Below are 26413 nucleotides of genomic sequence, written 5' to 3'. Positions count from 1 at the left end.
TGTTGCTGCCACAGGGGTCAAACCAAGAGAGGCCACCCTGACGATCCTGCTACTGCCAGCAAGTTGGGTGGGGGAGGGAAGAAGCAAAGTCTGGCAGAGATCAGCCAAGATGTTCCGGCTGCTGTGACTCCGACTGGGATCAGCTGCCCCAGAGAGGATGCTGCTGATAAAATGACAGGATGCGGGTGGGGGAGAGCGCCTTGCTATCAGACCGGTGGGGTCTCTGCCAGTCTAGGATGCTGCGTCTTCTGCTGATGCCACCAATAGGGACAGGTAAGGGTACTGCAATATACCCTAAGCCTCAAAATCCCACACTTAGGGCCAGAGCAAACCGGGGGAGGGATTGGGGGGGGGTGTTTGGCTGGAAAGCTTTGTTTTGTTTTTAAAAGTGGGCTTAGCACTGCTCCACATCCAGGGTTTCTTTCCCATCTCTGAAAGCTGCCTGTTTAGACTGAGGCAATTTAAATAGCCTGACTATGTCTATGAGAAAACAAATGTCAAATGGGTTCCAGTGCAAAGACTGTGGATGGAGTTTGGGAGCAGCTCATTTCTGCTCTCACCTATGACTTTGTAGACCAGCAGAAGCGCTGCCAATTTCTATAGTGAAAACTCACGAAAGATCAGCTCAGCTATGAAAGCCTCAGCCTGTCCTTTTCTTTAGACATTACAAATCTGAATTATTCCTAAATTAAACTAAGATTTTAGTCCTCCCCCCCGCCACAAAAGTAAATATTGTACAAGCCAAGTTTTAATTTGCATGGTCAGTATCAAATTAAGGACGAGTGAGTTTATGCTTAACAGCAAATCTTCACTGTTCATTTCATCCTCACCATAGTAAGGAGAGTTGTTTTGGTTTGGGGGTGGGGGGTATTTGTTTGCGGTTTTTTTAAAAGGGCTACCTTCTTGCAAAATTGTTTTTTTCAATATTAAGACATATTTGGCACAGAAGTCACAGGGGGATAGAGAAGGCAGAGAAAAAACCTTTTCGGTCTCTCCTTTAAAAAAAAAAAATTAAACCACTGAAATCATTGTTGGTAACAAAAATGTATCTCAGTGAAACACTTTACTAAGCACCTAGCACACTTTTTGAGCGCTCTGTAAACAAAAACAACATCTGAGAAACTCTGCAGTCTCACACTTCTAATCCTGCGCCCTTCACTGTACTACGTGAGCATCCGAGTTTAGCCACCTTCCCTTTTCTATGAAAAATGGATGTCCTCCCCCAAAGAATGACAGGCATTGAATCCTTTAACTACAGTGGCACTAATGGCTGAAACTATTACGAATCCAAAATAAACGTCTCCAATATTATAAGCAAGTTTCCCATTAGCCTCAGATCAAGAGTTTTATAACTCTCAGGTAAATGTGTAAAATTTGATTAAAGCAGCATATCTTATAAATTCACCTCCCTTTCTTTTCCTTATTAAAATTACTCCCCAGAATGCGATTTCCATGAAGAAGTGAATCTAAAATTGACAGGAGTCTTATGAAAAGGGAATTTTTCAAAGCCTGCAGGGGACTCTTGCAGAAAGCCTAAGGGTAAAATCTATACTAGTTTATCACACAAAATCAGCTGCTCTGCAGATCAAGGCTCAAATTCCATGCTTCAGCTGGAATTCCTACAAAAAGGATGGGTAAACAAATTGCTGCATTTTTAATTCTTCGCACTTATTTTTGACAAGAAACAGACTAATTAGAAAGATAGTTACTACTTTACAGTTACTACACTTAATTCCTTGACAGGTATGCTTACTCTCGAAGGTAAAATTTGGAAATTATAACAAGCATTTGATAAAAAGGTTGGTGATAAAACAGCAGCCACCCAAAAAAATCTTTGCAGTATTGCAATTGTGTGATTGTTTTAAAAGAACAGAGCCAGTATAATTCCCTTTTCCTCTTTACTGAAGTTTAATAAACATTTTCTCTGAGTTACCAATTTTAAGAAAATTGCTGGATAAACACTTGCGTTAACCCAGCAGAATGGCTCAGTGCCAAACGTAATGCCAAACTTCCCAGTTGCAAAACGAGCTGTTTTTACACACCAAAGTAACCACACAGCAGGCCTGTGGAGTCTGAAGACAGCTGACAGAGATGACTGTTGCTGTCCCCCCATTGCACCGACATCCATCCAAATACCAACATCTGCTGTGCTACAATTTACTTTTTACACAACATTTAGCAAAACAGTGCCTCTGACTGCAACATCATTAAGGAAGTAACAACAAATAAATCGCGAAGTCCCATCAGACAATTGTAAAATTTAAGCGTAGTTTGTCTTGCATACGCTGAGCTTTAGTTCAGATCTATTTGGACTTCAGAAATAATAAGCATTGGAATCTGTTTCCTTTTATTAAACACCCAAGCCAAAATTCCATAAATGGTGACAAGCATAATCCATCATTATGCTGAAAATTACAGTTGAGGATATTGACGTGACTCAACAGACCAAAAAGCAGATGTTTGAGAGGCACCCTGGCCTGCCCAGTACAATCTCTGCAATCCAGACTACTGAAAGGATTACATTATGCCTTGAAGCAAGAGAAGAGTGCTTTTGTTTCAGGACCCACTCCTTTTTAGGTGACCTGAATGCATATTTGGGCTTGTGAAGCTTAGCATTCCTAAAAACTAAAGTAGTCCTTGCTTTAAATGCAGCATAAAGTGCAGGGCAAATAAGACCGAGGTGGTACGGTGGGTTAATACACCAATCTTTTTAATTTTGTAGACCTGGGTTCAAATCTGGATTTTCTAAGACCATGTCTATACAAACAGCACTGCAGTGGCGCAGCTCTACTGATACAGCTGCACCGTGTCTGATGAAGATGCTCTATGCCGACGGCAAAGAGTTCTCCTATTGGCATAAAAAATCCGCTTCCATGAGTGGCATAAGCTATGTCGGTGGGAGAAGCTCTCCAGCCAACACAACGCAGTACACACGACTGCTTATGTCGGTGTAATTTCTGTCACTCAGGGGAGTGGAATATTCACACCCCTGAGTGACATAAGTTTTGCCGACATGGGCTATGTCTATACTATAGCCTAAGTGAAAGCAAGGTTTGATGGTTTCAGTTTATTGCCCACAGACATCTGTTCACAACACAGAACACAATCAGACAACTGGCAGCCGCTGGTTAGCTGTCTTCCAGGATTGTGCTACCAGGGCCACTGCAAGTCAGATTGGTAGAGCACTGAAAGCCACAGCAGGGAGGAGAAGCTTAGAATGTCTGCCCTATGCTTGACTATACCCGATAGTGTTTCTCCCTCATTTTCAGGAGCACCAAAAAAAAAAAAAGGGGGGGGGGGAGGAGTGGAGGCAAAAAATTCTGTCAGTGAAATCCTCATTAGCATAAATTGAGACTTTTTAAAATAAAAAAGCACACAATTGCCCTTTCATTGTTAGAGGTGTTTGAAATTTTTCATTCAAAATGTTTTTTTTCAATGAAACATTTGAATGAAAAATGGAAATTTCCACAGGAAACTCACTTTTGGTTTATTTTGGGTTTTATAAAAAAAATTAAATTGAATGTGTTTGTTTTCAGCAGCAACAATATTTGGGTTTTTTCAGTTTTTGATAAAATCCTCAAAGCTTTTAAAGAAAAGTGGTTTTTCCATCAAAAAATTTTCTCAGGAAGAAAAAACATTTCCCCGCCCAGCTCTAGGCAAAGTGTATTTGACCACTTCACTAACGAGCTATACCAAACACTCAACTGACGAGTGCAGCAAACTTGACAAAAAGCACCCAAGTCTCCATCGCAAAGCACCCTATGTCAGCCTACAGAAGCCATGCAGCTCTCTCACAGAACCATGGGGTTAGAACAGACCGCAAGGGTCATTTAGTCTAACTCCCTACCAAGATGCAGGGTTTCTGTCATGTCTAAACCAGTGGTCCCCAAACTGTGGGGCACGCCCGGAGGAACGTTTTGGGGGGCACACTGTGGGGCTCAGGCCAGCCCCCATGGGGAGGGAGTGCCATCCAGCCTCACTCTACCCCAAGCCATAGGGCCACTCTGCCCCCTGCCCAGCTGTCCTTATTTCCTCTCTGCCCCCAGCCCAGCCCCAGCCCCACTCCGACCCCTGCCCTGCCCCCCCAGCCAGTTCTGCCTTTATTCCCTCTCTGCCCCCAGCCCAGCTCCGGCTTCAGCCACAGCTTCACTCTGCCCTCTGCACTACCCTAGCCAAGCTCCAGATTCAGCCACTGCTCTACTCCACCCCCAGCCCAACTCTGCCCTCATTCCCTCTCCACCCGCAGCCCAGCTCCAGCCTCAGCCCCCCTCCGACCCCTGCCCTGCCTCCCAGCACAGCTCCACTCCACCCCCTGCTCCAGCACAGCTCCATTCCACGGTCCCTGCTCTGCCCCCAGCCCAGTTCTGCCCTTATTTCCTCTCCACTCCCAGGCCAGCCCTGCCTCTAGCCTCAGCTCCTCCCACATCCCCACTTCAGCCCTGGCTCCTCCTTCAGCCCAAGCTCCTCTGCTAAGCCAAACGAGCTGTAATGGAGGAGGGGCCCGGACAGATTCCATCACTGCGGGGGAGGGAGACAGGACAGGGAAAGATTGGGCACCACTAGTCTAAACCATCCAAGACAGATTCAAAACCCCATTAACTCCACTGTGAAGAGAAAACATCTTTTAGCAGATACCACTACAACTTCAAATCATTTCACTAAGGCTTTGTCTACACTGGCAACTGAACGACAAAACTTGTCTCTCAGAGGTGTTAAAAAACACACACCCCGAAAGACAGAAGTTTTGTTGACGAAAAGCGCTGATGTGAACAGCGTTTTGTTGGCAGGAGTGCTCTCCTGCCGATAAAGCTAACGCCTCTTGTTGAAGGTTGTGTCACTAAAAGCTGCGTAGTGTAGACATAGCCTAAGGGTATGTCTACACAGCCGACGTTAAATCACTGCCACAGCAGCGCTTTAACGTGGCTGTGTAGTCGCGGCTCCAGTGCTAGGAGAGAACCACCTCTGCGAGGGGAATAGCTACCAGCGCTGTTCACACTGCCACTTTACAGTGCTGAAACCTGCATAACTCAGAGGGGTGTTTTTTCACACCCCTGACCAAAGAACATTTCAGCGCTGTAAGTGGCAGTGTAGACAAGGCCTTACTGTGGCTACTAAAGGTAATAGGTAATAATTGGAGATATACCAATCTCCTAGAACTGGAAGGGACCTTGAAAGGTCATTGAGTGCCCCAGATCACTAGCAGGACCAATTTTTGCCCCAGATCCCTCAAGGATTGAACTCACAACCCTGGGTTTAGCAGGCCAATGCTCAAACCACTGAGCTATCCCTCCCCCCTAATAACCTCTTCATCCACAAACCAGATACAACAGTTGGTACCCAGTGTTTATTTGTTACTGACATTAGTACAAAGTGTGCCAGTCCTGAGGATACAAGAAATTCAGTCTAAGCACAAATCTTGCCCAGAATTTCTTCTGAGCAGCGATTTACAAAAATATTAAATATTATACAGAATTTCACAACAGGAGTTAAAGTCCATAGGAAACTTATCTAAAGATTCGCTCTCTTGCCAACTTTAGGCTGAATCCCGGAGCTCAGAACTGAAACCCCATATGTGTCCATTGATCCCTTGTTCCTGTTAGCTTTTGTCAAACAGATGCATGTCTCGTGCATATGCAAGTCATTTTATTTCCCAATCACTCTGCCCCGCCCCCTTCAAGTGTTTTGCACATATTCTGACCTGTCAACAAGTATTCTAATTGAGGAAGAAGGGTTTCTTCACAGCAATTTTATTACAGGGTATAAATGTTTTCTACCATCACCACTAACTTCTGAAAACAAATGAATATCTTAAACCCAGCAACAGAAGAGAGGATGAAAGGAGAGAGAGGGGCTCAATTACACAGAAGTTATTTTTGTCTACTTGAAGTGATAGGCACAGACAACTAAATATAGTATTTACCAAAGCAGGTGAAAAAGGAAGATGACATGAGCCACATGTTTGAAGGAGGTGCCAATACATGGGCTGCTCCACACCCCAAAAAAAGCACACACCTCAATTTGCATGTGCAAGATGCAATTCTACTCTCCAGCTCTTTATAACCTCCTTTGGATAAGTGGCAATACGAGCCTTATGCAGACAGATTTCCTGTCTCTTACCTGTATGTGAAGTTCATACATATACATACATACACCCAAACACAGAGTCACTGTACAGGATTGTGTTAAGCTTAGCAGAGTGTGAAACTTTTCCAGTGGCATTAGATAGAAATTCTTTAGAAAAATACGTTTGCACACACATTTGGGTATAAGCTACTACCTGAATTCAAACATTAGGGAATGTTGTCGTCGTCACTGGTAACAATAAGGATGTAGTTTCTATGTAAATCTGACTACTTATACCAAAGACAATTTTGCTGTTTTATATTTTGCTCAGATTACAGTCTATGCCACTTGAAAAGCCTGTGCGTATAACTACTGAATTATTCTGAATTCCACGTTTGGAGATACAAAATCCATTATTATAACTTTTTCTTTAAATCTACTTTCGGCGTTTAAATTAGTTTGTGAAACGTGTTGCATTGGTAGTACCAGAGTCTGAAGCCTTCTATTTAATCACTGTGACTATGCCTGCAGGGCAAACATGAAAGCTAGCTCATGTACAGACACTTGGGTTCCCAGACTTTGTAGTCAGTGGTCCAAACAACAACATTTAATAAGGAAGTTAATTGCAAGGTTTTATTTACAATACATTCAGACAGTGAGAGACAGAAAGACACAGGAGAATACATACTGCAGTGATCAGCTCTGGGCTTATGCAGGAGCCCCATTCATATCAGCACTCAAACCAACTGCTACATTCTAACCTACTAAAGAATGGTCAGGAGGATCCTACATAGAATCATTCTATCCATCCATCCTGGGTGGATATATGACCCCTATTACCATAATATCTAAGTGCCTCACAATCTCTAAGACATTTATCCTCACAATGCCCCTGGGCAGCAAGGCAGTATTTTTCTCCCCATTTTGCAGACAGAGAACTGAGGCACACAAAGACAAAGTCCCTTGCTCAATGTAACACAGGAGGAAATCTGTGGCAGAGCAGAGAATTAAACTTAGGTCTCCTGAATCCCAGGATAGTGCCCTAACCACAAAACCATCCGTTCACCACTTTGTTTCACTCCCTTCTCCTATCAACCAACTGATGGAAACTACCTATTCCCTTTCAGCAATAAGAGTTGGGGAACGTCTGCACACTTTGTGTGTCCCTTTCCTACTCCAGGCAAATTGAAAGGGGTGAAGCACACATGCCACCTGCACTGTGGGTGTGTGCACCTGCCTTTCATAGAACAGCTACTGCCATTTTAACGTGAGAGGAGCTTCTATTACACTCAAGGTTCCGCTTTCAGAAAGTCTGTCTCTCCCAGCTAGGTAAAGGAACTGAGGTCTCTGATCTTCAGCATTAGCCTGCCGCTGGATGAGGAGAATCACACACTAAGCATCTGAAATAAAGGAAATTCCACAGAAGGCAGTAAATTCCACATTTTAAAAATAATCAGTGAAACACACTACAGAGGCAGGCACGCGAAGCATGCATCCTCCAACCACCTTACCTCTCTTTTCCAGGTATTTTGTTTAAAAAATAAATAAATGAATAAATAAAAAACCCCACACCAATCCAGCTTACAAACTGATGAAGCTCCATACACAGATCCTGGCTTCAGATTTCAGGGTAGTGATAGAAGTCTCAGACCCAGCACCAGGTTCCTCCATACGTAGTGGACAGCACAAGATAGCCCATCTCCCTCACCACATCTCAACCCCATCCTTGTGTGGTCACCTTTCAGAAAAAGAGCATGGATCGACCTCTAATGTCCGTCCTGTCCTCAGCTACTTCACTGAGCGCCATCAAGAGAACAAGCTGTGATAGGGAGACCTACAGCAGCCGGCAGCATTACACTGAAGCCTCAGAACTGCCATCAAATGGCAGCAACTTTTGGTCACTATTATCCTGGAACAGTTGCAGAACTAGTGACCTAGAAATAACAAGGGTCCATTATCCTGTTACTAACCACCTAAGCTAGCCTGTCTCCCCGCTGGAGGTGGGTCCTCTACATCATAGTCAAGGAAAGGGCGATGTGTCTGTCATTCCAGTACCACTGGGTCTTGTGGACAAGTGTTAGCACTTCCCACTATGCCCAAGTGCTGGGCAGGACAGAAATGCTTGGATCAGTTCTGTCTCAGGCACAGGGTGTGACATGTCAGCCAGTGAGCCAAGCACAGCAGCAGATCAGCCTCTGCCTCTACATCGTCATTTTGAGCTCCAGTTTATCCACAGAGACTGAAGGGACAGATAGTTCCCCAACACAGAAATTCCCTACTGGCTCTCTCTGGCCATTTTAAAACCACTTTGCACCCTTACTAGAGAACTGGCCCCATGTATTTAAAAGCATGAGGAAACTCTGTCCCAGCGACTGGACACTGTTATACTAAACCAAAAAAAGTAATAATGTCTCTATGCTTGGTTACCACCCGAACTTCTTCTCTTAAACATCCTTATTTTCTATTTATTTGAACACAACATACAGAATACTAGTAATGGGAAAAACCTGCTGACAAGAGGGGGAATTACTTTTTTTTTTCTTGGATGGGACAGAGATCAGCGCGCTCATCCAAATGGCTCTGGCCTGGAAATTAAGCCTCCCTTCTCACACACAGATCAGACTCAGCCCTGCATGAGATTCCCAGCTTTGGAGAGACTCCCCAAACACTTTAGCACTTGTTCTTCCAGCCACAGACAAGAAGTCCAGAGAGACTGCAAAAATCAAAGGGGGTGAGTGGGGAAAAGAGACATGTAACCAAATTTTTTCAAACTCTCGGAAAATATTCAGGTCAAATTTGGGGAGGTTTGCTTGGTTTATCAAAGTCTGTTTGGCCACCCTCATTTTATTCCTCTTAGCTCCAGTCTTTGGTTGGAAGGTACAAAAGCCAGCAGGATGATGAACTTTCAATAAATATCCTGTGTGTATAATGTTCAAACAAGTGGAAATAAAAATTCTGAGTTCTCCCATGCTTTATTTCATGTGAGAAATGGTACAGCATAGTACAGTCAGAGATATGTACAGACACTGAAGTGTGAATGCATGTTTACAACCACACATCCTGTTGTGTCATTCCATTTCTAAAATGGTACACGGAAAGAGAAGTCTCCAGCACCATCAGGTCTTGCCATCATCACACCCAGCCTAGTCAGGCACTAAACAGATCTCTCTGAAACAAATCAGACAGTCCAGCTACAGTCTAGTAGAGGGGTGGGCAAACTTTTTGGGCCGAGGGTCACATCTGGGTGGGGAAATTGTATGCAGGGCCGGGGCAGGGTGTAGGGGTGTGGGAGGGAGTGGAGGGGGTGGGAGGGGGTGCGGTGTGCAGGAAGGGGCTCAGGGCAAGGGATTGGGGTGCAGGAGCGGTGCGGGATGTACGAGGGGGCTCAGGGCAGGGGGTTGGGGTGCACAGTGCAACAGGGAGCTCAGGGCAGGGGGCTGGGGTGCAGGACGGGTGCGGGGTATTCGAGGGGGCTCAGGGTGCAGGAGGGGTTCGAGCTCCGGCCCGGCGCCGTTTACCTAAAGTGGCTCCAGGGCGGCAGTAGCACGCACCAGGGCCAGGGCAGGCTCTCTGCCTGCCTGCCCTGTCTCCAGCCCCACGCCGCTCCAAGAAGCGCTGCGGCCCCTGGGTGAGGGGAGGCGGAGGGCACCGCATACGCTGCCCTTGCCGCGCCTCCAGGTACCTCCCCCAAAGCTCCCATTGGCCATGGTTCCCCATCCTGGCCATTGGGAGCTGCGGGGGGTGGTGCCTGGAGGCAAGGGCAACACACACGAAGCCTTCTGCCTCCACCCCCCCCCCCGACCCGGGGGCCGCTTCTGAGAGCGGTGCCAGGCCTGCGGCACCACGGGGGGGGGGGGCAATCCCGCGGGCCGAATCCAGAGCCCTAAGGCTGGAATATCTCCAATCATCAGGAACAAGAAAAGGAAAAAAAGTGTTGTTAGCCATTGCTGAAGGATGAAAACCAACAATATGACAGGCCCCTAATGCTGAAGGGACAGCATTTTCTAGTCTGAAAAAGTACTTTACAGGTCTGCACCAGGAGGATATTCAAAATCAGACCTGCTTGCTCCAATGGCAAGAATAAGTTTTTCCTGCTTTCTCTCCTCCAAAATGCACAGAGCCCAGAATGGCTACAGAGAGGACAAGCTGGATCACATTCCATCTGTGCTTCATTGACAGAAAATGTTTACTATGGTCCAAATGGAAGGCCAATAATTCTTTTATTAACCCTGCCAGGCTTTCAGAGATCAAATTGAGTTTGCAAGACTAGTGGTTAGGCGAAAAGACCACCTCTTTCTACCTGCAAACTGAAAAATACTGATCTGGAAATGACTGACAGACAAGCATGGAACCCAGAAAACCTTTTAAAACACACAATCTGGACTGGAACCTTACTTCATGTTGCACAAAGCTTTTGTTTGAGGCAGGAAATTATATCACCTAAACATTCTGTCACCAGGACAGTCTAACTTGGACTCAAATTCTGCTCCCAGTTACTCTGTGAAGCCCTGATGAAATCAGTTGGATTGCACCGGTTGTAACCAAGAGCAAAAGATGACCCTCCGTCAGTATGCATTTACCTGGATCCTTTCAGCCCTGTGACTTCCACAGAAAATACACACTCTTCCTCAACCTGCTGGAACACGTTATTCTGCCTATCCCAACAACATGAACAACAACATGAGGAACCAACATCATAATTAAAAGGAAGACGGTGTGAGGAGATGTTTGGTATTCCTTAACAACAACTTAGGCTTTACTCAGGAGTTGAACTTCAGGGAAACAACAGAGTTTTCAGGGTCCCAGAAATAAAGCATAAAAGACAAACAGAAAGAAAAATATCTTAATTAAAAGCAAATCATCCAGAGACATTCAACATATCTGCTCAGATTTAGTTTGCCAACTTAAGAATATGTCCATACTGCAATAAAAGACCACCCCCCCCTCACAGTTGTGGCTGGCCAGGTCAGCTGACTCAGGCTCACGGGGGTTGGGCTGCAGGGCTAAAAACTGAAGTGTAGACATTCAGGCTCAGGCTGGAGTCCAGGCTCTGAGACCCACACTCCTCATGGAGTTTCACAGCCCAAATTTCTATGCGTCCACTTTTAGCTCTGCAGCCCTGAACCCCATGAGCCCAGTCCCTTGACCAGGGCTCTGACACAGAGCAGACCTGAAAACAATGACAGACTTCCAGGGAACAAATCTGCAGGACAAGATCAACGGTGCATTTATATTCAGCCAGCAGTATAATTTGAATGGATGGTTTAGTTTTTTAAATTAATGTTTGCATTGTCCTTTAAAAAATGCCATTCTAGCCTTATGTTTTTAATATTGGAAATTTATAAATTGTGGAAGGAAGTGCTCCAGGAGCCAAAATTTACAAATTCTTACCATAACTTTGGAACAGTAAACTTTTCTAGTATCACAAAGGCCTAGTCTCCAGTGGCTTTTTTCAGAAGAAAACACACACATTTGGTGTCTATTAGTGTGAAGAATACACATATGAAACGCTAATGGATGCATAACCATATACCACATACTGCATATTTCATTTCTTTTACAGTTATCTTTGCCTTTTCTTGCTGCAAGGGATATCTAATGACAGTTGGGAGTTGGACCTGTTTTCTGCCTCTCTTTGCCAGTCCAGATCAGTGCTTTTTTCTCCCCAACACCCATACTTTAATACACTCTGATTTTAATTACAAATTAAAATAGGTGACAAAAGTCCAGTTCTTATGAGCAATGTCTGACAGCATACACACAGGATTAAAGGATTCTGACAAGGGAATAATTGTCAATTGCCACCTTTCATGGGATTGTTTTAACCAGAGTAGAAATCCTTAACAGTAACCTTTTAACATGTAAAAGGCACCTTCTAACAATCTAAATGAAAGCCCCAAAGCAATAAAACTCTCAATGTTGCTTCATTATAAAGACAAATCAAACATTTTCAGAGTCAGCACTTTTTTCTCCCATTATCTTAAATTATACAAAAAATCCAACACCACATATTTCAAAAGAAAAACAATAAACACTCTAATTTGATCTAAGTGTATATAGCTATCTTTCAGTTTTCACAACCTCTCCTAGCACTTGTGTGTTTGGAGTATTATTGATTAGCCAAAACAAACCCAAATGGTACATTTAAAAAAAAAAAAAAAAACTGACTTTGAAATACTGTTATGAGAACAGGGGCAAGCTATGTAAGCCCTTCAACTCTGTGGATTCTTTGTATTCACGATTATTGTCGCAAACTGAAAGGCTCATATTCCCTACTAAGCAAACATTTACAATTAAATCCATTCTGCACAACACATTTGCATTTTGAGATAGAATAGTCAGTTGTTCAGCTGCTGTGATTTAGATGGATTGGTTCATTATTGCTGCAGTTCGTTTTCAACTACACTGTATAACAAAGGGGTGCCAATGTAGTCTGGAATGGCTTTAAAACTCTAAGTATTCTTCCATGATGATGTAATTTAACTATTTCCCCCCCATCTCTCGCTCGCTCTCTCTTTTTTTTTTTTTTTTTAAATAAATCAAGGTATCAGGACTTCACAGGTTAAACTTAACTGAAAACGATGAAAACAAATCTGCTCAGTAGGGTAGGTTCATGCAAGTCAATGGGAAGGTTATTACTGGGGAATAACTGAAAACTGTATTAGTTTCCTACTTCTCACTTAGAAGAAGTTATTAATTATATTATGGGAGTGGGGGGGGCACAACACACCCATATCATGCAAGCAAGGAGGCAACTTAAACTATATCAAGAGAGCACAGAGTACAAGGAAACAACAATTTTAGAAAAACAAGTTTTAAAAAATTAGAACAACCTCATGGGATAAACAATCAAAATCTCACTGCAAAGTGTTTTTCAGGTTAAGAAACAAACCATTATCCCACTCCCTTAACCCCTGATAGGTGAAGGGCAAAGCCAACAAACTGAAATAAGTTAGTTCTCCAATTGAGACCCCTTTTTAAAAAAAACACAACGTTCTCTAAGTAGTCCCAATCTCAAATCTAAGCATGTTTCATAGAGGACAGTGAGAAGCCACATGATAATGGGGGTGCAGTCTACAATATAAACATGGTTCTCATCAACATACAATGGCAAAGGACAACAGCAAAACCAAGAAAATGCTATAAACCACTTCCTATTACAACTCACTGAGGGCTTATCGACTTGGGAACACAGGAAAATTAATCCAAATTATCTAAAGGTATGAATTTAAAGTGGATTAGTTAAACTGGATTAAACCTAGGTGGAAGTTCTTCTCCAAAATTCAAGTGGCCTTAATTCACTTCTGAATTAGGCCTTAATTTGGTTTATCTTAATTCCCTTCCAAAGTGAATTGAACTAAACCAAATTAAGGCCACTTTAATTCAGAATAAGTGGGTCTAGGCTGAGATTTAACATGGTTTAATTGATCCACTTTAAAAATTAATTTGGATTAAATTTTCCTGAGTAGACAAGCCTTAAGTATAGCATACTGTAACCCTAAAATTACTTCCCTTCACCCAGAGCATGCAACATTGTCACATGCTAATTAGTACCATTAGGCTTAGCCTTTGCCCCCAAAACTTTGAAATTAGGGGCTTGGTCTATGCACCAACCTGCACCGAAATAACAAAAAGTACAAATGAAAACTGATCTAGTTCCTAGTATTATGACACAAGTATTTTTATTCTAAAATAACTGTCCACACATAGGCTTGCATTAAAACAACTAAACCAGCTTAGTTAAATCAGAAGGTTTGAATGCAGATCAGGCCTGGGATTAAGTAGTAAATGTCTTCAGATGAGGATCACTCCCTTCACATGGTTTCACCAGAATCTAATTTTTACTTAAAGCTGATTTTTTAAAAATTGTATTGTAACTGTGATCTGGAAAGTAACACTTGAATTTAGATAATTAATACAAATAATTGTGTTAGATTAGCACCTACAGATCAAGTTCCTACATGTATGAACACAGAGAATGAAGCAGTCCCTGCCCTGAAGAGCTTATAGAATCATAGAATCTCAGGGTTGGAAGGGACCTCAGGAGGTCATCTAGTCCAACCCCCTGCTCAAAGCAGGACCAAACCCAACTAAATCATCCCAGCCAGGGCTTTGTCAAGCCTGACCTTAAAAACCTCTAAGGAAGGAGATTCCACCACCTCCCTAGGTAACCCATTCCAGTTCTTCACCACCCTACTAGTGAAAAAGTTTTTCCTAATATCCAACCTAAACCTCCCCCTCTGCAACTTGAGACCATTACTCCTTGTTCTGTCATCTTCTACCACTGAGAACAGTCTAGATCCATCCTCTTTGGAACCCCCTTTCAGGTAGTTGAAAGCAGCTATCAAATCCCCCCTCATTCTTCTCTTCTGCAGACTAAACAATCCCAATTCCCTCAGCCTCTCCTCATAAGTCATGTGTTCCAGCCCCCTAATCATTTTTGTTGCCCTCCGCTGGACTCTCTCCAATTTGTCCACGTCCTTCTTGTAGTGTGGGGCCCAAAACTGGACACAGTACTCCAAATGAGGCCTCACCAGTGCTGAGAAGAGGGGAATGATCACATCCCTTGATCTGCTGGAAATGCCCCTACTTATACAACCCAAAATGCCATTAGTCTAAAACTCAACACACAAAGGAAGAAGCAGTATCGCCATTATAGCAATGGGGAAACTGCAGCATAGGGAGATTAAGGCCTGACTCACACATAGTGTTTACAGCGATGTAACCATTTTGCTTAGGGGTACAATTTTCACCGAAATTGTTACAGAACAGCTCCTAGCGTGAACATTTATACTGGTATAAAAATGCTTTATACCAACAAATCTTATTCTCCTACATTTCGGGGAATCAACTATACCAAAATAAGCACCTTTATACTGTTATAACTGCGCTCGTACGACCAGAGTGGTTCTGTTTTAATTGGTGTAACCTCTGTTTAGACAAGGCCTAAATGGCTTCCTCAAGGTCACACAGGAAGTCTGTGGCAGAACCAGGAACTGGCCTCAGATATCCTGAGTCCCAATCCAGTGCTTTAACCACAACATGATCCACTACATATGATTAAATAATAAGCAGGGCCTAATTTTGTAGGCATTTTTGTTAAGTTATCTGGTCAAATTTAGTTGGAAGCTTGCAGTAATGAAGAGTGTAAACTCAGCTTGCAAATGATTTGTTTGTGTTAAAAATTGTTATATGCAAAGCAATACCATTTACTCATATCAACGGGGGCCTAATTTTGTTGGCAGTTTTACTGGATAATCTGAGGAAGATAAAAATCAGTTCTGACAGAGTTCCTTATTGATTCTGTGTGTACTAGAACTATGATCTGAAAATAGTAGTACACTAATTTATTAAAGGAGGTTGAACCGTTGGTTTTTTTTAGGCATTTTTAAATTAAATATCTAGATGTAATTTATCTGATAAAAAAGGTAGTTTGAACATAATACCAAAATAGAAAGCTCTATAGCCCTGTAACTTTCTTACAGTGTATGCTAAAGTTATTCTTTCAAACTGCTAGCTTTTTAGAAACTTAATCATGTTTGTCTCCAGACCCCTCCATGGGAATGATCCCAGTTAATGGATCATTATTAAACAAGCATTAAAAAATCATAAATCATTCTCCCTAAACCATGAGACTTAAAAACTAATACAATTTCAGACCTTTTTTTCTTTGCCTTTTGGTTTTCAAGCCTTTGCAGTACACTTAGGTCATGTTTTCATTTACAACCATGAGGGTTACAAACTTTCATTTAAAAAAAAAAAAAGTATGCTGAAATTCTCATGTAATCACTTGACAATTCCTAGAGCTGGGACTTAAAAAAATACCAAATATCACAAGACTTGTGATGAAATCATGGAAGCTGGCAACAACACAGTAAGCAGCCATGACTCCCACAACACCTACATTCTACTGGTACCATACACCTCACGAGGGAGCTTCTTTTTGTACTTATGAGCTACAGCTTTTCTGGCAACTGTGGAACTCGCTCCCAAGACAGATCATATTGCCTATCAAGCTCGGGGCCATCAGAAGAAAGGCAAAACCCTGGATTACATGTCCCTCTATGATCCCCACCAAAATCACAGATTAATAACAAACAAACAGCATCCTACACAATAGAGAGGAAGAGAGATCCCCTTGTGTTCACTTTAATAAACTTTCAAGCCACTCAGACACTGCACATTTATGGTCTCAGTAAAATAACTTAGATCCTGGACCTACAATGCATTCCCTCCACCCCTCCTGAGCCCTATTTATTTCCCAGAGTCTGCCCACACACAGGCCACTGCATGATCAGGGCCTTAGATGGGTACTTCAAAATACTCCCTCCAAATTCACCCAAAAATTAAAAAGAGTGGACAATTCTAGCCTCCTCCTCCCAACCCTCAATTTATAACGTCTGTGAACCTCTGCTATAATCAGAGATGATCAAGTCTTTGTTGAATAAACTGATGATTCTAACAATTCTTTTTGGACCAATTGTCTTTTTTCATTACTGACCCAGTTTAGTGGTGGGAGCATAATCCATGAATTCTATTACTTTTTCCAACTAAAAACATTCTAAAAATTAGTTCTTGTTATTCCACACACACACAAACACACTTAGTTGTCATGTATATTTCCCACAAATACAGACTATATCACACCTAATATGGTGCTATTGTTTCTCCATTCTTTTTCTTCCTCTTTCCTTGTATGGTTTCCTGGTTTTTGTTCCTTTTTTAAGACACACATTGCACCTGTAGTATGATGCATGCAATACCACTGGGGTGAGAGGAAGGGGAATCTATTTTTAAATCTATTTTTAAAATTAATTAAATCTTATTAAAAATTCTCTTAATAAATATTTCTGATATGTTTAGCCTGCATCACAAAAGAAAAAAGTGGTTTAGCCATATATTTTCCCAACAGGCCACAGAGTTATTACTGGAAAATGATTCCAAAAAAGTATCTCTGAATGAAAGGTTAGCATATTAAGTAGTAACGTTTGTTTCTTGAATGAAGCTATGTCCATCAACTGCCCTAGTCCTCTTTAAAGAGTTTTCCATAAAGAGAACTTTGTGGATTAAACAAATAATATCGCATGGCAGCTGCATTCTGCCACAGATGTATAGTTCTTTTCTCTACGTTCTCTTTATCCTGCTTTCAGACCACCCCCACTCAGTATTCTCTTGCTAAACCCAGACTTGATCATCTTACATTACAGATAAGTGGAAAACCACATAAGTCAATTATTTACTCATTCTCCCGATTTATTTTTTTCTTTAAAATATGTGTATGTACCTAGGGCTCATGAAAATGAAAAAAAAAATGATACAAGTTAGAACTAAAAATATTGTTGGCAGGGACTATGCAACCTGCCCTACAAAGCATTACCAGCTCACCTTAATCCTGCCTTGAAATACTCCAATCCCTCTTGCTGAAACGCAAGCACGGTGGTCTTTAAGTGATGTGATCTGATACGTATTAAGAATAAGACTGAAACTTAACTCATTTAGTTTGACAGATAGTTAGCAAAATATGAACTATGTTTCCAGAGGTGTAGTGAGAGGGCACTAATCTAATGCACCACATAGTAACATAAGATATCAAGGTGTCAGCATCTGATCTCTTCTTTGTATCATTTGATCAGAAAGTCTATATAGCAGGGGTTCTCAAACTGGGGGTCGGGAGTCGGGACCCCCTCAGTGGGTCACAAGGTTATTACCTGAGGGGTCACGAGCTGTCAGCCTCCACCCCAAACCCTGCTTTGCCTCCAGCATTTATAATGGGTGTTAAATATATTAAGAAGTGTTTTTAATTTATTTGGGGGGGGTGTCACACTCAGAAGCTTGCTATGTGAAAGGGATCACCAGTACAAAAGTTTGACAACCACTGCTATATAGTATCATGCTTACACAAGGGTTCCATGGCAAGTCATTTATAAACATAGTGAAAAGTATCTGGCCCAATGTAATTCTTGAATATTTGGGAGCAGGGTGGGGAGTGAGACATTTTCATTTCTTCAAAATTCAAAAGAGAAGCATTCACTTATTTTTAATTAAAAACTTATTCCCAAGAAACTAAAAGTTTTGACCAAAATAAAAACTTTTCATAACAAAATCTGATTTGGTCAGAAAGATATCTGCCATTGAAAATAAGTTTTGTTGGAATGCTTTTGACTAGCTCTACTCCTATGGTAGCCTGTGCATGCCCTTCCTTCCTCCAAGCAACGTTTAATCTCCCTTCAGTCAGCCTTTTTGACTGTTCAGTGCTGATGCCACCTATGTTGCACTGGCTAACCCTGTGCATGTGTGTCCTTTGCCATCCAAAACAGACATCTCCGGTGCTTTGCACTCATTCCTGCTTCTTACAATCTCTCCACAAATAATTCCATCAATTGAGATTTACTTTTTTAAATAGTCTAGTGACTAGCCATTATCACCTCATATTTCTCCAGATGTTTTGTGATCTCATCCTTTCTTAATGTCTCTAGCATCTTGCCTACCACCAACATTTGATTTATTGGTCTATAATTTCGTGGTTCCTCCCTACTCCCAGAGCAGGACAAGAAAGAAACAGAAACTGAGAGCTATAGCACAGAACTATTGCCCCTTGTGCTGAAAAAGTGACCAACATGCAAAGTTGAAGACTAACATGTTTACCAAAGGTTCTTTTTAACCCCAAACCTCAACAACAACAGATTTCCCTATAAGCTACAAACCTTCAGCTATATATTTGTTATTCTCTTTAAAACAAAGGAAACAGCACCTCCTTTCCCTTCATTATGAATCACACACACGCTTCATTTCTTGTTCAATCCCTAGCTTATTCCTTTCCTTTCCTTACCACCCTGGTTTCTCCTCTGAAGTATCTTTATACTTTACAACTGGCATCTCCAGATGTGTTTTAAGGTATTTTGTGTCAGGTGCCACAGCCACTCCTTTGAAACACCATGAAAGTCAGCAGATCCTTAAACTAATCTGAACCTTGAAGGTTCTGGCTGCACAGGGAAAAGTCCAAAATTACATTGCAGGAAGAGATGAAAAACCCCTCAAAAACTGAAGGGCCAAGCAGGGGGCAAGATGATAACAGAATAGAAAAGCAGTAAGAGTTGAAGGGGAGCAGTAACACTATATCCCTGGGATTTCCAAACAAGCTAAGTGGTGGAAACATTGTCATGTGACCCTGGTTCAATTGATACTAATAGGTGAACAGTTAAAAATATTGACTGGCTCTCAGGGTAACAATGCTAAAATATTTTAGGCCATGTTACTCTGCCTCAGCGAACATAGTGTGCATCAATCCAATGGTTTAATTGTGCATATCCTGCAGTCACCTTGTGCTGTGATTACAACAGACCTCACAAGATAATCAGGTTGGCAACAGGTCAATGCCTGGCTTGGAGATGTCTGAAGAGCACTGGTTATTCAACGGGGGGTAACTGTCCCTCCATGTCAAGGCAGAATCAAGTCTCCAGTGTGTCAGTGGAAGGCATCTTGCTACTGGAAGCACTATCTTGCAGATGAGACAAGAAGCCATTTGTCGTTCAAGATCTGGTAATATCTGTCTGTTGGTCAGCCAGATACACAATAGGGCAGGGGTAGGCAACCTATGGCACGCGTGCCGAAGACGGCACGCGAGCTGATTTTCAGTGGCACTCAGGTCCGGGGGCCTCTGCATTTTAATTTAAGTTTAAATGAAGCTTCTTAAACATTTTAAAAACCTTATTTGCTTTACATACAACAATAGTTTAGGTATATATTATAGACATAGATAGAGACCTTCTAAAAACGTTAAAATGTATTACTGGCATGCGAAACCTTAAATCAGAGTGAATAAATGAAGACTCCGCACACCACTTCTGAAAGGTTGCCGACCCCTGCAATAGGGTAATTTCAGTCTACATGCCTAAAATCCTTCTGCCATTTCTCCTGGATAAGGTGTTCTACACTTGCTGGCTTAACTGCTGTGCAGTGCTTGTGTTCACTGTTTAAAAATACCACCACTACATTTGGTACCTATTGGTGGACAAAATCCCTGTGTAAATTTGTAACTGCTTTGGGATTCCCATGAGGAGTCTTATCTCCTTGTTTAGCCCTGACAAAATTCTCATCTACATACACTATATATAAAACAGACAATCCCTTCCCCAAAGAGTTTAGAATGTAAATAAGAGAGACAGAAGATAGGACACACTAAGAAAGGCAGATATAGGGATGGAAAGTTGATATTGGGAGGACCCACTAGTGTGGACAGATGAATGAACATGGGAAAAGGAAATCATTAGGACCTTGAGACTGGTATTTACTTCAGTCTAGAAGAAATTCCACATAAAAAGTGCACCCATCCAAATCTCTGGGTACCACTGACATACATTTAGAAACACAGTAACATTGAGTTCCAACAACCAAAAGCATTCAGAGTAGATGATTTTCTCCTCCCTCCCACATATTATTTAATCACTGGTCATGAGACATACAGATTAATTCCCCCCCTTATGCCTTGCCACAAGACAAAATCCTAGCCTCCAATGTCTCATCCCTCTACCAATGTAACATTGTGTACTGTATGTGCACACACATACACACCCCTAAACATGACAAAGTCTAAGTTTCTCCACATGTTCATTAAGAGATCCTGCAAAGAGAGGTCAGGGTTTCTAACTATTGTTTTCATATGCACAGCTGACGAGCAAGCACTTGTTCCATCCTGATTAGGGTTACAGAGCTATGCGCTGCCAATTGAAGAAAAAGAACAAAAAAAAAACACACTTCATTCATGAATTCTTTACATCTGATTGGCTGAGGCTAGTAGTGTCATGGAGATAGATGCCACTGGCCTCGCCACAAATAAACATCTGAACTACTTGGAAGCGGCACTTCCTTTAAGTGACTGACTCATGGGACTGCCAGGAACTATCAGACATGCACAGAAAAATATGTTGAATTTCATTTCTCCATTTATATTTTTGACTTTGAAACAAACAAACTAAAAAGGCAAGAAAGCTACCCAAGAAAGTCACGCTATTTCTATTTCTACCAGGCCAAAAACACCTGCTCTAGATAATAATGGCATACAGAGCACCTGCCATTCAGAAGAGCTCCAAAGCCCTTTACAAACTGATTTACACATACACAAATCACTGCAACCACCGAAACGCAGCCACCGCTGGGGTGAAGTGTAGCAACTGTTTAACTGCACACAGCCATGCTGTTCTACTGTTCAGGACAGGAACTAAAAGATACCTTATCCAACTGAAACTGTGGAGGGAATTTAAGGTAGACAGAACATAATTACCCAAACTGGCATTTGGCCAGTCGCTGGGGTTAACACTGATTACACTTGTGAAAAGAACCATGGATTCTTTAAAGACCGCAAGCAGTCAGGATCTTGGTTTTATTTGTTACCCAAATGACAAACTGTATACGTTTACTATATCTGTAATCCTCCCTTTGTAGTCCCTCCCTACAGTAATTACTGTTTATGTCTTCTTTCACAAGATCACAGTACCAGGCATCAGTTTTGGAAACATCCTCTGACTGGGCATTTAGCCTTGCAGAACTAGCAAATTAATCTGCTCTTTTTCAAGTGCAGATCTATAACAAAGCATTGTAGATGTGAAGTCACTTAAAAAAACAAACAAAAAAACCCACACTCATGGACCAGCATCTCTCCCTTCATGCAAGTGCATCAATTTTCAAGACGGATCTCATCACTGTTGCCAATGAAACTCAGAATATAGTGGAGCTTAGCACATATGGTCTCCTGGCAAGCAAAGAAGGGGCTACTGCATTGCTTTCTGAAATCTCCCATCAGCAGGTTAGTGAAGTAACATTACCAGTTGTGTTTCACCACTGAAGTGGAAAGAAATAGGTACCAGAGTATTCATCAGGACGGGAAAGGAAGAGGGGAAAAGCTGGGGGGGAACCAGGATAAATAAATGGGGTATACTTAGATGCAAAACATCAAGATGAATATGCAAACTCCAAGCACAAAATTTGAATCTCAAATACACAGCATGCACTACTATTTACCCCCACCAAAAAAAAAAGTTACAACGCACGTGCTCAGCAAGTGGTCTTGTCACATTAAATTACAGATTATAATCTCTGATGCCTGGAGGGCAAGAAAGTGTCTCTAAAGGCATCTAGAAGTCAATTAAAGAATCTAGAACTAAGAGACCCCCCCAGCTATACTGCAAAGTATGAAGAACCAGTACTTGTGTTCAGCTTATCTTTTTATCGTAGGAAGCATAGAAATTTCAATTTTCAAAACTGATGGGTCACTGTCATCTTGAAATCTAGTCAGACTTTTTAAAAAAAAAAAAAAAGAGAGAAAAATAGTTTTGGATACTACATCTGCCCTTGAATCCTCCTTGAACAATGTCTGTGGATTTACAACCATGCTTTCTTATTTAAAAAATGTTTCTCTCTCTCCCACCATTCTTGTGAGAAAGACCCATGCAAACCGAGGAAGACTGAGTACAATAAAACTGCATAGACAAAGTCAATGTGCACACGCACACAAAATACACATTTCCCTCCAACTTCTTTCAGTTATAGTCATGTTAGCTGTTATCTGTAACTAGGTAAAATATATATATATATTCAAGCAGAAATGTGATTTAAGTCCACAGTGTCCCTTTAACTGAAAGAGTTTCTAGGATCCTAAACTGGAAAATGAAATGTAAATAATTTTTTCCTTGGCTTGTTTTACCCAATCAAAATGTTTCTCTCAAATATATTTACTGCAAAAGGTAGTTTAGGTTCTTCAGAACTATCCAGTGACATGAATTAAGATGTTATACATTTCACTAAGCTCTAGAGAGGGGACATTTATGTGCATAAATGCTGTCTGAAATAAAACTGAATAGAAAATTACAGTGCTTTCATATGGCCATGTCAAATTCTCCTGACCAATCATCAGATGAGAATGGAAAACTAAAGGATATAACAGACTATAGAAAAAATAATTTCCCATTTATTTTAATAACATGGATTTTATCAATTTTATTCTTGCAGAAGAATCCTTAACCTTTATCAAGGTTATGATAAGGAATGCCATCTTCTTCCCCCCAAAATTATTCTGTACCTTTGCACCTTCAGGTTACATTACTTTGTTGTTGCAAACTTTCCAGAAAAATCCTGAGTCTGCAGAAGCAGCAAGCTGGAGGATACAAAATCTGTTGTTGTCTACAACAAATTATGAGATTATAAAGAGTGCCTAATGTTGTTCTCTCCTTTCCAGGAAGCAACAGTATAGTACAAAAAAACAGGTAAGCCAAATACCTGATAGCATAACAACACTGTTCCTAAGGAAAAAAGCATACAGTAAAATTTCACTTACTCTTAGCAAGACCTTGAGGGACTGGGGGAATATCTAGTAATGCAACAGGATAGAGGAACATACAATTACTGTGTCAGTTATATTTCAGCTCTCTCTGCCCCACCTCTCATACAGAAGGACTTTATTAAAGTTTTATTTTATCAGTGTTAAAACAGATGTACATGTGTGCAAAATTAATGCTACTGCTTACCTCTTGGGTACAATGAGTAGGGTAGGGTTTAAAAAACAACCACCAAAGAGTGCATTCACTAGTAAATCTACTGTGGGATCATAGCACAGCTAATAATCATTGTATCCCTTGCTGTCCAAATGAAGATTCACCTTGAGACAATTATATTTTCTGGGGACACATGCTCACAGATAGAACAGCTATAGATAAGTTATCTACATTTAAAATGATACCACAGAGCAGTGGCTCTCAAACTTTTTTTACTGGTGACCCCTTTCATATAGCAAGCCTCTGAGTGTGACCCCCCCCCTTATAAATTAAAAAATACTTTTAAATATATTTAACACCATTAAACCACAAGTTGAGGACTTCAATAACTCAGACCTAGGTCAGGGGGTTGTTACAGGAATGGGTGGGTGAGATTCTGTGGACTGTGTTGTGCAGGAGGTCAGACTAGAAGATCATAATGGTCCCTTCTGACCTTAAAGTCTACGAGTCTATTATAAATGCTGGAGGCAAAGCAGGGCTTGTGGTGGAGGTTGACAGCTTGTGACCCTCCCATGTAATAACCACACGACCCTGAGTTTGAGAACCCCTACCATAGAGACAAAATAAATTGTCCCACCTTTGTAATAGTCCAACTTTCAACTCTCTATTTTAAGGAACCTTTTTTTTTTCTATTAACATAATTTTCAAACCAAATAGTGGAGATACTGAGTTTTCTGAGAAAAACATAATACACACATTTCACAGAGTCTTACATGCCTCGTGGAAAGTCATACATCTTTCCTATGGATATTTACCATTAGGAAGGATCGGATTTGAAGAGAGAAAAACAAGGAAGAGCTATTTAAAGGTATGCTGTTAAAGGTGAGACCAAGCCAATTTGTTGGTTGACCAAAACGGACAGTGTTCCTTTAAATGGGAAGGAAAAGACACTTACCTCGCTTGTGAAGCCATCCTTCCTTCACTATTGCTACTTCATTCATAATGCCAGGAATGTCTCTTGAAAAAAGAGTTTCTGCTGAAAGATCCCCCCACTGTTATGTCTAGATTCCAGCAGAACGGGCCACGGAAAGGGCTTCTTTCCTCTCTCTTTCAGCTATTTCTAGAAATATTAAAAAAAAAATGTTTTGCAGCATTTCACATATGTGCAGTAAGGAACACAACAGAAGGTAGTTTATATAGCTGTTTTGATTACAAAGTCTAAATGAGGGATTTGTTCTTCAGACATATTTTTATTTGGGGGAAGAATGGGGTTGCAAAGTGAATGTTTGAAGAAGTTCTGCCTATTCACTCAACAGATACAGCAATGTCAGTACGAACCCTACATTAGACATGGACTGCAAGACTTAATCCAGGTCTCTTCCATCTCCCCACCAATGAAAACTACCCCCCAACAGTAATTTTATCCAATCTAGTTTTAATATCCCTCAGCAGGGAAGCTTCCACCACTTCCTTTGGGAGACTTCTACAGCCTAATGCATCTCAGTGTCAGGAAGATTTTCCTAATATTCCACTTCAGTTTTCCCCCTTAAATTCATCCCATTACTCCCAGACCTATCCCCTTGACCTCGCTAAGCAATTCAACTCCCCTCTTAAATGAGCATACAGTATCTTGAGTAAAATACTTTAACTTTCTCTTGTCATAAATCAGCCCCTACATCCCTTGCTCTTATTGATTGAGGCCTCTGCTTATGCAGCCCCAAACTGTGTTCCTTGGTCTTCCCTGTTATATTTCTCTGTTTGCTCTCCACTATCACCAGTAGGTCTGTTTTCCAGGTTTCACTCCCTCACTGAAAATCCTTTCTTTCCAGAACTATAACCTTGTATTATCTTCCAAACTGAATCTGATTTTGTTAGTTATTTTCTGCCCACCTTGCCAATTTCAGATTTCTTTTTATAAATTTCTCTGTCCTCAGAGGTATCGGCAACTTTACCTAGTTCGGTATAACAGGGGAGTAGTATCATTCAAATGTAGTTTATGCCAAATTCCAGATAATGGTGAAGATAGTAAAACAAGCCCCTCCTGCCCTCCATCCACTAGACACACCTCCCTCTGCCACTCAACTCAGTACACTGGCATTTATCACTACATCACTCTTCTTCTGAAGGGACCACACCTTTATGCCTATTCAGTCCATGACATCTCTACTTGGACTGGCAACAAACATACCAGTCATGATGGGGATAGCGGTCCATTAAGACCTGGACTAAGGTCAACTAATTTCATGTTATCCACTGAGAGGATCACTGATGGTAACAACCTCTGGTCATTATGAACCTGAACTAGGACTGAAGATCTGATAGAGATGGGAGGTACCCTGAGCCAGCCAGAGCTTCTGTCTAATGAAGTTAAATCTGAGTTATATCAATCACTGTAAATATAAACTGTGCAATTTTGAGTGGGATGAGTTGTGAGAGAAATGAGGTCAGATCCCTATTTGTATTTCTATGAACTTTCACCAGTTATCAGAGTTCTAAATCTTTAGAAGTTACACCCTGTATTTCTCAAATAAATAAATAATTCACTGTTTTTCCGAGTTAGTAATCTGCCATTTCTCACTTCGTCTATTTATCAACTCTAAGAAACAAGCCTGAGATTTGCCTAGGGGAGGGAAAATACAAAAATCTGGTACTGGAACATGGACATGTAGGAATTTCTTAACGTCGCAGACAAGTATAGGAGAATTATATGTTATAAAATGGAGATGAGTTTCACCAAGAAGTTATCTTAGGAGAAGCACCTTTTGACATGTAGTTAAGATAAGACTGGACAAACATTATGGGCTGTTATTCCGGCACACCTACTGACATCAATGGGAGAACAGACCTCATTTAAAGCCTTCTCT

The 26413-nt window shown here is 41.4% G+C and overlaps 1 protein-coding gene across 5 annotated transcripts in view; it reads right to left on the bottom strand.

Moving 5' to 3' along the window:
• AKT1 (AKT serine/threonine kinase 1) overlaps positions 1–26413 on the bottom strand; it is a 106216-nt gene that overhangs the window by 74620 nt on the left and 5183 nt on the right. For all 5 annotated transcript variants that reach the window (XM_039538266.1, XM_039538267.1, XM_039538265.1 and 2 more), the window contains one exon: positions 24505–24669. In XM_039538266.1, coding sequence (XP_039394200.1) covers positions 24505–24550 — 46 coding nt within the window. In that variant the 5' untranslated portion in view covers positions 24551–24669. The remainder of the gene's footprint in view (positions 1–24504; positions 24670–26413) is intronic.

This window comes from Mauremys reevesii, linkage group 4 (assembly GCF_016161935.1).
Source record: "Mauremys reevesii isolate NIE-2019 linkage group 4, ASM1616193v1, whole genome shotgun sequence".
NCBI lineage: Eukaryota > Metazoa > Chordata > Testudines > Geoemydidae > Mauremys > Mauremys reevesii.
Note: the sequence above shows the minus strand (reverse complement) of the source record. Positions and strands in the feature narration are given on the sequence as shown.